Source organism: Brachionichthys hirsutus, chromosome 8, assembly GCF_040956055.1.
Source record: "Brachionichthys hirsutus isolate HB-005 chromosome 8, CSIRO-AGI_Bhir_v1, whole genome shotgun sequence".
NCBI classification, from domain to species: Eukaryota; Metazoa; Chordata; class Actinopteri; order Lophiiformes; family Brachionichthyidae; genus Brachionichthys; species Brachionichthys hirsutus.
This window is the reverse complement of record NC_090904.1, coordinates 1,593,374-1,606,068: the sequence shown is the minus strand read 5'-3', so window position 1 is coordinate 1,606,068 and position 12,695 is coordinate 1,593,374. Positions and strand designations below refer to the sequence as shown.

Sequence of the window (12,695 nt, the reverse complement as noted above, 5' to 3'; positions counted from 1 at the left end):
GATGCTAGCGTTAGCTCTGTAATCTAATCAACCTGCTTTATGGTCAGTGCCTCTCTCCCCCCACCCCCCCCGTTACTCTCCCCTTGCCCATTGCACATCTCGTTTAATTTCTCCTGTTTCAACAGACCCTGGTCACATATGAACTATGCACTATCAAGACTATGCACTTCTACATGTAAATTAGCAGCATGCATGTCAGGCAATAATACAGGCATTCAAAAGAAGAAAGCCTTTATTGATCTGAGCTGGACTATGTCAGGAATACTAACCACCAGCCAGATGTTGCCATTAGCGATTGATCCTCCCGGTTCTCTGAGAACTCCCAAAGGGAACATGAATTCGATAATGCTTCTTCAACAGCATCAATCTCTAGAATATCTGTTCTTATGGCCACATATTGAGTTTATGGTCTGGGTGTCACGTTTCAACTCTAAGCAGGTATTTAGATATCTCAGTCTTTTGGGATAACATGGAGTAAATATTCTCTACATCTTTTTCGGGTGTGGCATCTAATGAGATGTTGTGCCATAAATAGCAATCCGCAGATGCAATGGAACAGTAATTGCTGGAGAAAAAAATGATCAAAGCATGGCAATATTGAAACAATAAGAACATGATTTTTGATAAATTCTGCATTAAAACAATCTATTCAATGGAAGGAGAATGGGTTTGGGTTGTTTTGCTGTTTTATTGAGACGCTAATTTTGTATGTATGGATACACCGAGGCTAAATATTCATTTACATTCAAAAACTGCATTTTATAATTCATTTTCATTAGATTTAACTGTGAAAGAGATTTGACATTTGAATGTCCTTGAGCATCAAGCAGTGTAAACTGTACACATACAGGTAAACCAATAGAATAAGGTGACACTATTTTCTGATGCTGGCTGAGCCCTGCAGAGATTTTTTTCCATGTCCTTTCCTTGTGTTGGATTCTACAGTGTAAAGGACGAATAAAGGAAACGGCATCCTTCCAAAGATCCTGTTCTAGGGAGTGGTGAGTCACGAATTAATAAGTCCTGGAGTCATCGTCCTGCTTGTTGCCAAGCTATGCTGAAAAGAGAAACCATTTCCTGAAGATAATTGAGTGTTTAGCCAGTAATTCAGGTTGGTTTTAATTCACATATAAGTGCTGATCACTGTGATCTATTAAACGCCACAGTGCCGCCTGCAGTGACGTCAGCCTTTTCTCCTGCACTGCAGCATGTCATGCGATGCAGTCACGTAGCTTATGATTAATCATATTAATTGAGCAGAGGGTAGAATGTGATGGGGTTTTTTTAGCATAACTAAACTAATAATAATAATAATCACTTTCTGACCGCATCTCTACTCCATGCAAACGCCCACTGAGACCATGTGAACGATAAACGTGGTCTTTCTGCCAGATGACCTGATCAATGATCATAAGCAGCGGCTACTGTGGCTCTAGCTGGATTTGAACCACCCATCCACTGGCTCCCAAACCATGCACCCACAGACCGAGCTACTGTTTCAACACTCTGTAAATGTCACGGTGCCACCTGCTGGAGAAAGGACATTATTTATTTTAATGTCTGTGGAGAATTCTGTCTCAAGAAGCCTCTTCGGATCAGAGGCCAAAGTCGCCAAAACCTTTCCTTCAAGAGTTGACTTTACTCAAGACAGAGACCCGGACCCGGAAATGATAACAGAAGCGGCCTCTGAAGGTTGTGGATTCCTGCAGAGCCTGTTTCATACTACAAATAGTCATTTGAAATGGAAATAAGAATAAAATAGTGTAAATCTGTAGTAAATTACACACTTTGTTTTGGTGGATTGGTCTGGGTGAAGATCTTCACTTTCCTTTGCGCTTTGCTGTTCGTGATGTAAATAGATAAATAAATACAAATCATTGTGCAAATGAAAAGGAAAAAAGAAAAGAAAATGAAAACGTGGTCGTGATAAAGTTAAATTTTATTAATGTTAGGGTAGAAAACACAATAAGCTTCTTTGATGTAAGTTATATAAGTACAATGTGAAGAAATTGTGCAAATTGTGTTCTTAAAATTGATATTCCAATTTGTGTGATATAAACCAAAAATAATTTATGGCTTTTATAAACTATGCCAATGAATGAATAACACATCAGGCTAAAATGAATCTAGCTTTCTTCTACACATTTCTAATGTGGGTATAAACATTTTCATGAAACTTTTACAATGGACAAATATTTCTATGCACCAAACATGAGTGATTCAGTTTCTTTGATACTTGATATTTCTGGTTTAATACATTAACTTGGAGTAACAGTACTTCTATAATTAAAGAATGAGACGCGTGAAGCCAGTATTTTAGCAGGTTTTATAGATGTTCAGCGCATGATCTGATAATTCACACAACCCTCCCCTGAAGCAATGGTCGATTCTCTCCTGGTGACTGCCGGCTCAGCAAATTCCACAACAACAAAGGCACCGAGGCTACAGCTGGCCTGCCGCCATTAGTGTCATCGGTGTCTTCACTCAGAGGCCTGTACTGCTTAAACCTCCTGTTTGGAAACACCCAACAGATGAGACATGAGTCCGTTATGAGTTAACATGCAAATTTAACAACGTTTTCACTGAGAAGGAAATAGGAAAATATTTCATACGTCAAAGCCACGGTGAACAATGTGTCTTGGAGTCTTTTAAACTACTGAATTTGTACATTCTAATTTAAAATGTTCAATATAATTTGGGTAAATTTGATTATTAAAAGAGGTCCTCACGTGTACATCAGTCCAATACAACAGACGACACAGCTGAGAAACATAACGCCCAGGATTATGGCTGCAGTTCCAGCTGGGGATCCGCTGGAACCTGGAAATGAAGGACATTATACAAACGAGGGAATCATTCACAGGGCAAATGTATCCTATTAACTCACCTTAAATCCACTTACCTGCTGTTATGCTGACTCTTGCACTTGTTGCAGCAAAACTGACATCGTTGGTCAAAGACACATTGAGGCAAAACACTCCAGAGTCATTGAAGAACTTCCGAAGGACCATTTGACAGTCGGTGGAGGGCGTGGCTGCATTGCAGACGGTTTCCACCGGTGTGACACAGTCAGCGTCTGAAATGACTGTGCAGACCTCGCTTGGCAGACTGAAATATGGAGACAACGTTGCATGAAGGACATTGTAAGTCTTATGTCCTTGTAATAATGTGTCCTACTACGCTACGACCTGAGCGTTACTGCTCACCTTCCCTGACAGGTAATGGTTACGTCCACAGCATTCTGATCCAGCCCAGTCGCCACCGACACAACGTTGGACACTTCTACAATCTCGACGCTCTCAATACCCACTGAGGGATCGAAAGAGACAGAGATTAGATTAGCCACCACTGAAGCAAAAAAAAAAACACAACTCTCTGTTCCGGTGGAAGCTTCCATGATAATAAAACTCACGGATAACTTGAATGGAGGTGGCGAGAGAGCCGTAGCGGTAGACCGTGCAGTCAGCTGCCAGCTCTGGGGCTTGTCTTTTCACCACAACGATGGGGACCTCTGCCGGATCTGTTTCCACTTCTGCTTGAACTTCACCTTCAGCTGGAATAGTTTCATAATATATATTTATATTACTGCACTATATATATATTTTTATCCTCATGCCTTTATACAATAATCATCTTTGGACTTTATGCATGCTTATTTTAGCTTGCAGCAAACACCGACCTGCAGTCGCTGCAGTCGCCACAGCCTCGTTTTCGGTCGCCTGTGATCCAGCCTCAGCATCAGCTGCGGTCTCAGTGGCAGCGGCGGCTGCAGCGTTATCAATGGGAGGCTCTGTTACAACTTGGACAACCTCTGCAGCGGTAGCAGCAACAGCAGCACCAGCGTCTTCCCCTGCAGCTGCCTCAGGAGCGTTAGTGGCTGCAACCGGGGCAACCGAAGCGGTAGCATCAACCACAGGGGCACTTTCTTCAGCTGGATCTGTCACCCCTGCCGTTTCCACAGCTACGGTGGCAGCATTCGCCTCCCCTTCAGCTGCAGCATCCCCCCCGCCTGCTGCTGTTGCTGCATCAGCAGCTGCGTCCTCGACAGCCGCGGCGTCTCCTTCTGCAGCGGCGGCTGCATCGACTCCTGCTGGTGCTGCTGAAGCAGCTTCTACCGTCTCTGTGCCTGTGCTAGCGGTTGCTCCGCCACCATCTGGGTCGGCGTCTGCTCCAGCCGGTGTGGCTTCGGCGGAGTCGATCACAACCACAGCTGGAGCAGCGGAGGCAGGAGCAACTAGAAGAACAGTTGAAAACACCTGAGCCAAACCGTTTTTCTGACGTCTCATGGGACAGAATGTATATATATATTTATATGAAGATGAAAAAGACAATGTCAAGCTTGCAGTCTCACCAGCCGTGGGGTTTCCGCAGCCATTGGGGATGCTTGCCACGAGGACCACCTGGGGCTTGTAGGTTCCGACGGTAAGGTAAGTGTGCGTGACAGTGAGCGCTCTGGAAATCAGAGTACCAGTACTGTCACCAAAGTCCCAGCTGAAGCTGATGTCAGCGTCGCCGAGGTATCTGCTGGGATCATGTAGCTCCACAGTAAAAGTGATGGCTCGGTTCTGGATGAAGTTCCGGTCACTCTGGTTGACGTCATTCACTTGGGAAAGTGATAAAGTGAAGGGAACCTGGTCTGAGGGGGGGGGGGGGGGTGCATAGTTGTTAAACGGAGGATTTCAGATCTAAACTGCTGCACAATCAATTTCCACACGTTTGCATGAACACCGTTAGATAATTCACCCGTAATGGTGAAGACTGTGGAGGCATAGCCGAGAGGGATGAACCTGTTCTTGCCACGACAGTGATAGACGACAACCTCCATGCTGTAGGAGCCCAGGGGGACATTGTCTGTGTTGATGGAGAGGGACGAGGACGGCCCGCCTGCCACCTGCCAGTAACGCCCTTCAGTGGGGGGGACAGTGTCAGTCCTCAGCGTGCAAAGTTATATAACGTACATCATCATCATCATCATCATCACAGCCTGTGTGGCCAGAACTGAACTCACAGAGAGCCGCTAGTTTAATCCACACTTTCTTCACAGAATACAACATCAAATATGTAACGGGACAAATTAAGTCAAGCGTTTGTCTAAAGTGTAATAAGCGACGAGTTTTTATACCAAATGTAAAACATGAGAGAGACGGTTTTGTCCCGGGGCAAATGTTAAACTTCGGCTTCCTTGGCTCCAGGAGAGAAAGTCTATTTCTTTGTCTTCATGTCTGTTCAGCGACTCGTGTGTCCTCGCCGGTGAGTTTCTATCACAAAGTAACTGTGACTCGTTTCGTTCTCGCGGTTAGCAGCGCCACACAACCACAGGTTATTATTGTGAAGTGAAATGTCTTTACCCCATGCCTTCCACACAAACACGAAGCGGCTTTTCTTATTCTGGCTCTTGGTGATTGGCGTGCCATCAGGGAAAACTCCAGGCTGCAGGGAGTCCTGGTCGGGATACACAGCCTGCCCCTCCTGATACTGCTGGCCTGGAACACATGGCAAATCCAATCCACAATACTGTATAACTCTGCACATGAGTAAGGGTACGAGTACCAGTAAAGCACCACTGCTTCACAGTGGTGCTTTACTGGGAATGCCATTGAATACCATTGAAGGTGCAGTTTTGGGCCCAGACAACCTGCCCGTCGGAGAGCGCTGTCTGGTTTGGAGGAAAGCTAAGATGAATAGAGAAGGTTGTTCTTGCTCCAGTCAGAGTCGGTCCATCATTTTTCAGATCAAACGTTACTCCACCGCCTACAAAGAAGATTGGACGAAGTTTATCACCTTTGTATCGACTGGCAGAGAGAGTTTCGTGTCGTGACTGTTTTTGGAAACAGAGGAGCGAGCCTCACCAGACCAACAGCTCCTGAATCTCGGGTCGCCTTCCTTCCACACCGGGTACATCCGCGAGTTCCACGAGGAGTAATGTGTAAACTGGCTTCTTGGCTCTGGAAGAGACATTACGATTCTTCAGGAAGAGAAGCGAACTCGTGTTTGTCTGTCACGTATAAATAAACACGTTTTAAGGTTTCATTTCTCGATAATGTTTGAGGCTGTTTTGTGCATAATGTTCAAGATGCTTATGCAAATACGGACAGGTTAGTATTTGTGGTAGCAAGGAAGGGTGAGGAAGGGTGAGGAAGGGTGAGGAGGGGTGAGGAGTGTCTGTGTTCTAGGCGGTGGGAGTCACACGACCTGAAATCCCCCCCCCCAATCCTTTTCATGTGACTCTCAGCTGAGCTGCAGCATCAGTAATCCTGGTGAGAGGAACCCAGACAATGGGCTCGCTGGCTTACCTCCCAACTATTTCGTGCATGTATGTGTGTGTGTGTGTGTGTGTGTGTCCCATATTGCCTGAAATTCCCTCACAATATACCTCGACTAATTGTTGAGTATTTTCTTCATGCTGTGCCTATTGTTATAAAATGAATTTGGAACCACCCGTCAATCATATATTTTGTTTTTGTTTATTCACTAACTCAACACGCAAACGAGTTTGTAGTTGTTTGGAATTGTTTTGATTTAAATTAGTCTAGAAGATTAAAAATATTCACATTCCCCGCTGCTATTTGAGTGTATTGATGTAAAGCTCTTCACAAATGCTCTGATGTTGCTAAAAGTCGGACTCTTAAAACTTTGTTTCATTGTTTTTCAACCAAAGGAAAGAATTATGCTGTTACGTTCAAATAAATGATCAATTATATCTTTAATGTTTTTTTTCTCCTAAAATAAGATTGTGAAAATATCAGGTTGGTTTCAAATACAGTATATTTAAAACAAGTTGCTTTCTGGTGTAAAAACAAAAACAAAACTGAAATAATTACTAATGTAGAAAATAGAATGTTTATCCGTTAATGTCTATTCAGAAATTCACCCATTGCTCAAGTAACATTCCTCACGGAAAAGAGACATAAAACTACATCCCTGAATTAAAGTAGCCATAGATCTTAATTATTATATATTGTATTATATAATTGTATGATTATGCATGATGATAATGTACTCACGTGTTGCGGTGGCAGACATAAAGCCCAAGACCAGCATCACCGGTGTGAGAGTTGTCATCCTGTGTTCGGTTGTGTGTTTCCGCCGTCTGAACCCCGATCCTTACCCTGAACCCCAGCACAATCCCAGAGAGGCATCTCCCTTCCCTCTTTTAAAGAAGGCCTCAGACCAGAATTACCATAAAGTCTCTTCTCACCTCTGACATCACTGGGAGTCTGCAAGCTGGCACCGCCCCTTCTGAAGCTGGAGAAACATATATCGCTATTATTGAGTTAACTATTGTGCGTGAAATGATCTATATTGTGTTTGTTACCTTTTATAACCATATATTTACCGGGTTTTCAAGACAAAACAAAACATTCACTTTAGGCAAATTGATTATTCCAAACGATCCATAGTTGTGAGTATGTGCGCGAGTGGTTGGCTGTCTATTTGTGGCCCCGCAATGTGCTGGCGACATGTCCGGGGTGCACCCGGCCTCTTGCCCGTAGTCAGACAGGTAAAGCAGCTGTAACAAGAATTCTGTACAAGTAAATGGGTGGATGGGTAACCTGTAGGCTACCGTGGGCAAAGCTGGAGTCATGCTTGCTTTTGACATATGACCTTACAGCTAGTGCATCACGAGGTCAGTGTTAGGATGCCAAATCAACAGCATCTCGACACCCCGCTGCCTGCCCCGGGCTGCTGCGCTTCCTGGAACGCATGCAGGAATATCAGCTGCTCCGTTTGTGAGGCGCATGCTCTGTCATGGGCCAAAGTTCCATTGAAAAAAGACAGGAAAGCCTTTAATGGAATGACCTTTGCATCAATTGAGTAATTTATTTGTATCTTTATTGGCATTGTTTCATTACGTACGAAGGACTTTCAACGGAAACAAGACCGGAAGGGCTTTCTGAAATGCTCCTCTTAGACAGGGCGTTGAACTGTACTTGTACTGTAATACATGCTATTGTTTGACTGTACTTGTACTGCTCTAACATTCTCTCTAATAAATATTTCATCATCATCATCACCTAATAACGGACGTGTCACATACAACAACTGTTGCTTCTGCTTTTTCTGCTTCACATCAAGCATTTTGTCTGTAATGCACCGGCTGTGGAGTTGTTAGCGATTACGTGCATGAATACTAATGAAGTTAAACAGAGGATAGGTTATGAACTATTCATGTGTCAAAAGAAATCTCCTGTGGTTTTCCCTGTGCTGCTGGCTCATGCCTGTGAGATGATTCCGTGTACGTCATGTGACCCCTCATGTGCTAACAGAACAGTTCAGGGGGAAATAGATTCTCCTTCCATCCCCGACTGAGCACCTGATTTAACAGTTGATCGTGATCTTGTCTCTGTGTAGTAGATAACAGTGTTTTTGAATTAGTACAGAACTCAGACCTTTGTATTAAAATTTTTTTTGAACACGATTGAAAATTGAATATTTCAGGAATTAATTGTTATATCAATGCATTTTTCTGCCTCATAAAAAAAAATCACATATCTATGGAAACGCCTCCTTAAAAGTGGTGTGAAAAGTCTTTATTTTTATTTATTGCGCTGCTCCCAACTTTATCTCAATAAACATTCAACAATGAAAAACATTTCATTAGACACGAACCCGTGTGAAAGAATATGAGACTTTTTCTCCTGACGTTGTTTACAAGGAATGCACGCACAGCCCGCCCACTTTGCATCTGATTGGTTGATCTGGATCGCGCTGCCCTATCACATTCCTCGCTGTCTCTGAGGTCACCGTCGTTGCTGACGTTTGACGGAACATTTGCGGTTCGTTCGTCTCGTTGTATTTCGCGTCCCGGTTAACACTATGGCTCCGTCGCTTCCGGCTTCGGGCCTGCAGACTGTGAATCCCACAATTTAAACCAGAGCGGCGTTAGTATAGTTTTTTTTTAATCGGTATTTTATTTACGCGACGTTTACCAAAGGAAACGCCTCCGAAGAGCCAACTCAACCGAGGGGAAAGCACCGCTCGGCCGGAGTTCCGGGAGCACCGCGTGTGAGAAACAAGCGCTCCCCCGATAGCGCGGGAAATGCTTCTATATCGTTTCTGTGTTTTCCCGAGAGGAGCGTCCGCCGCGCTAATCCACATTTCATGCGGTTATCAAGGCCGACAAATGCCAATTCCTGCCGAAAGGTTCGACGGTATCCTCGGGAGGACTCCTGGCGACAGCCGGCTGCGTTATTAAGCTATAGGTTATAGTCGTTAGCGGTTTGCCGCCGAGCAGCTTCTAGCCCGCACACAAAGGAGGTGCTAACCGGCTAAACGTCCGACGACCTCCTCGCCATCGCTTTATCCGGAAATGGATTCGTTTCAGAAGGTGGAGAAGATCGGAGAAGGGACGTACGGAGTGGTTTACAAAGCCAAGAACAAAGTGACCGGAGAAACCGTCGCGCTGAAGAAGATCCGGCTGGAGACGTGAGTTCTGATCCGTCCGCTAACAGATGCTCGACTTAGTTAACTTCAATCGGTGTTACTTCAAAGCATGACGCGTGAAAGAAGCGGTGGAATTAAAGAACAAAGAAATGCTGTTAATAATGTCGTGTTTTGTAGCAGTTGTTACCAACCTGTCTGTCCCTGAGCTGCCCCCCCATCTCGGGTTCCCCCCCCTTTTTTTTGCTCACTGTCAAACAACAACAATGCAGAAAAACAAAAGCTACAAACTGTTCATCCATTTGGAATATTTGCTGCCATATGTTGCCGTGGAGGTCATTTCCTGATTCCTGATTTCTTGATAAAGCAGCCCTTTATCTAGAGTTTTCTGATATATATATATATATATGTATATATACATGTATGTATGTATGTATGTATGTATAAGGAAAGTGGTTTGGACATGAAAGTAACAACCCACATTTTCTTCTATTGTTATACGAACCAATCATCATGGTCAGTCATCACCGTCGATCACCGCTGTAATCTCACGTTGATCAATCTGATTTGGTTCTTAGATTTGGTTGATGAGGGTGCAGGCGGTCCATCCCCAGATCCTGGTTCCGCCGCCCTGGCTGCGTTCTCGCAGATTTAATCGTTTTATAGACCTGGGCTGGATTAAGAAGGGAGCGTTTGTCTAAAATAGTCTTTTCCTGCTCAAAACGTCTCACAAACGTCTCGGGTCCGACCAAAGCGGAAAGAAAAAGACGGTTCTGAAATGGAGAAAAGTATCATTTCTTACACTCCAATGAAATGTAAACAGAACCAGAACTGGAGTTTTAAGTTCGGGGTGTGTTCAATGTGGATTCACTTTCTCACAGGGAAACGGAAGGAGTTCCCAGCACCGCCATTAGAGAAATCTCACTTCTCAAAGAATTGAGTCACCCAAATATCGTCAAGTAAGTCTCTGATGTTCCAGCATTGAACCGGATCCTGCTCGCGGGATTGTCCGTTAATCCGTCCGGCGTGTTTCGCGCGTTTCAGATTGCGGGACGTCATCCACACTGAGAACAAACTCTACCTGGTTTTTGAGTTCCTTCACCAGGATCTGAAGAAGTTCATGGACTCCTCCTCCGTCACCGGCATCCCTCTGCCACTGGTGAAGGTGAACCCTCCGCCGGTTTTAAACATCAAACTTGATCTTGATCTTCAAGAAGTCCAGAATAAATGTCTTCCACTCGACTCGCCCGCTTACTTTTTCTTTTCTTTGCCTTTTCTGCAGAGCTATCTCTTCCAGCTGCTGCAAGGCCTTTCCTTCTGCCACTCTCACAGGGTTCTTCATCGGGACCTGAAGCCCCAGAACCTCCTCATCAATGCCCAGGGGGAGATCAAGCTCGCTGACTTTGGCCTGGCGAGAGCCTTTGGCGTGCCCGTTCGCACGTACACGCATGAGGTGCAGCCGTCATCTACAGCAACAGGCGTCCTATAAATACGGCGACAGGATCAATGCGGCGTCCCCAAAACACCTGGACGTTATTTCCAGAGATGAGGACGACGCGTTTAGCGTGGCGTCCGGGTTCTCAGTCCGGGCTCTCAGTCCGTATCAGCCGAAACTATCCTGTAAAGGGATTTGGGGAACGGTGAAATAAAACGTAGAGCGGAACGTGAAACGCTGGATGCTTTGTAAATATTACGACAGACGATGTCTCTCTCACACACACACACACACATGCGCACACACACAGTTTAAATCAATCGGTCTTTCCTGTGTCTCTCACAGGTGGTAACGCTTTGGTACCGAGCACCTGAAATCCTCCTGGGCTGCAAATACTACTCCACAGCTGTCGACATCTGGAGTCTGGGCTGCATCTTTGCTGAAATGGTATTTCTCTCGGTCCCATCTTCTACAACAGGCTCCGCTGTAAGAAAGGAAGGTTGCATAAGATGCACGATGGGTTAAACGGCGTCTCCCCCCCCCCCTGCCCTCCTAGGTCACCAGGAGGGCCTTGTTCCCCGGCGACTCGGAGATCGATCAGTTGTTCCGAATCTTCCGCACTCTGGGAACTCCCGATGAGACCGTGTGGCCCGGAGTCACGTCGATGCCCGACTACAAACCGTCTTTCCCCAAATGGGCTCGGCAGGATTTATCCAAAGTGGCGCCTCTACTGGAGGAAGATGGAAGAGAACTGCTTGGAGTAAGAATCATGTTTTCATTTATCCCTGATTGTCAGTTTGTGCGTTTAGCTGTGCTCTCACTGCTCGAGAGTCGATCATTCCGATTCATCCCCTTCCATTGATTGATCACGAAATCAACGAGAGATTGGAGCAAATTTATTACAAATTTAAGCTCATTTAAAGCAGGACTGCTGCAGAATGCACGACTTTGGACCTGGCGAGTGTTTTCGGTCTAATTAATTTATTGATGAATCAGAAATCCATTTCTAAATTCTGTTTTTGTCTTTGCAGGAAATGCTGAGTTACGACCCAAACAAAAGGTTATCGGCCAAATACGCCCTTGTCCATCGATTCTTCCGTGACGTCACCATGCCGGTTCCTCATCTGAGACTCTGAGTCGGACCCAACGGTGTAGAGCAATAAGGACGCCTCGTGCCACTTCCTGTCCACGACGGGAACAGGCAGAAATAGGCGACGCTGCAGGATACGCTGGATTCTATCATTCATATTTGTTAATACATAAATCACACATTTCCGGACAACTGATTTTAAATGTTTTCCAGTCATGTTGTCAATAGTTATGAACGTTTAACTGTCATTTTCAGTATAATTATTTGGCATATTTATGTGCGAATGCCATTTTGATGTAAATGTTGTTGACATTGGCGAACGAGACAAGGATAATGTTCCCAGTTTCAATGGTGTGTTGGTTTTTGGATGTCCAAAGTAAGTAGTCTATTTGTTGGAGTCCAGTAGGAATAGGTTTTTGGGGATAGTGCAAATACCAGACGTGAGACTGAGCTGAAGGGGAGATGTGGCGTCTGCAAAAACGTGGTTGACTAGTTTAAAACAGGATTATATTATAATTGTGTTCGTTCAGATTGATTTATTTTGTAGATAAATTCAGAATTTGGGTGTGACGTGTCTCGAGCGATTTTAAAATCGCACATTTTGGTTGATGGAAGCGTTTGCTGGTCGGGACAGGAGCACTCGCCAAACCGAAGAGTTGTACATACGTTCCGCGTTATAATTCAGGTTTTACAGAATATCTTTCTTACTCCTTTTATTCAAACTAAACTGTTTTTATGGATGTTGTTTATTTACCATGAAAAAAATAAACTTGTTTAAATAACCTGCTG

At 44.6% G+C, this 12,695-nt stretch overlaps 2 protein-coding genes across 2 annotated transcripts; one reads left to right on the top strand and one right to left on the bottom strand.

Annotated features, from left to right (window-relative positions):
* Nucleotides 1–2,356: 2,356 nt before the first annotated feature.
* Nucleotides 2,357–7,062, bottom strand: pmela (premelanosome protein a). The gene is made up of 12 exons (XM_068741990.1): nucleotides 7,005–7,062; nucleotides 5,850–5,945; nucleotides 5,605–5,751; nucleotides 5,349–5,483; nucleotides 4,744–4,905; nucleotides 4,352–4,636; nucleotides 3,676–4,234; nucleotides 3,413–3,585; nucleotides 3,207–3,309; nucleotides 2,903–3,108; nucleotides 2,730–2,820; nucleotides 2,357–2,510 (listed from the first exon to the last, which is right to left on the bottom strand). The coding sequence occupies exons 1-12, from the start codon at nucleotides 7,060–7,062 to the stop codon at nucleotides 2,357–2,359; spliced, it is 2,169 nt and encodes a 722-aa protein (XP_068598091.1).
* A 2,248-nt stretch (nucleotides 7,063–9,310) lies between these two features.
* cdk2 (cyclin dependent kinase 2) lies at nucleotides 9,311–12,137 on the top strand. The gene is made up of 7 exons (XM_068742950.1): nucleotides 9,311–9,426; nucleotides 10,263–10,340; nucleotides 10,426–10,546; nucleotides 10,664–10,834; nucleotides 11,162–11,263; nucleotides 11,373–11,576; nucleotides 11,848–12,137. Exons 1-7 carry the CDS (start codon nucleotides 9,311–9,313, stop codon nucleotides 11,950–11,952), a joined length of 897 nt encoding a protein of 298 aa, XP_068599051.1. The 3' UTR covers nucleotides 11,953–12,137.
* Nucleotides 12,138–12,695: the final 558 nt, after the last annotated feature.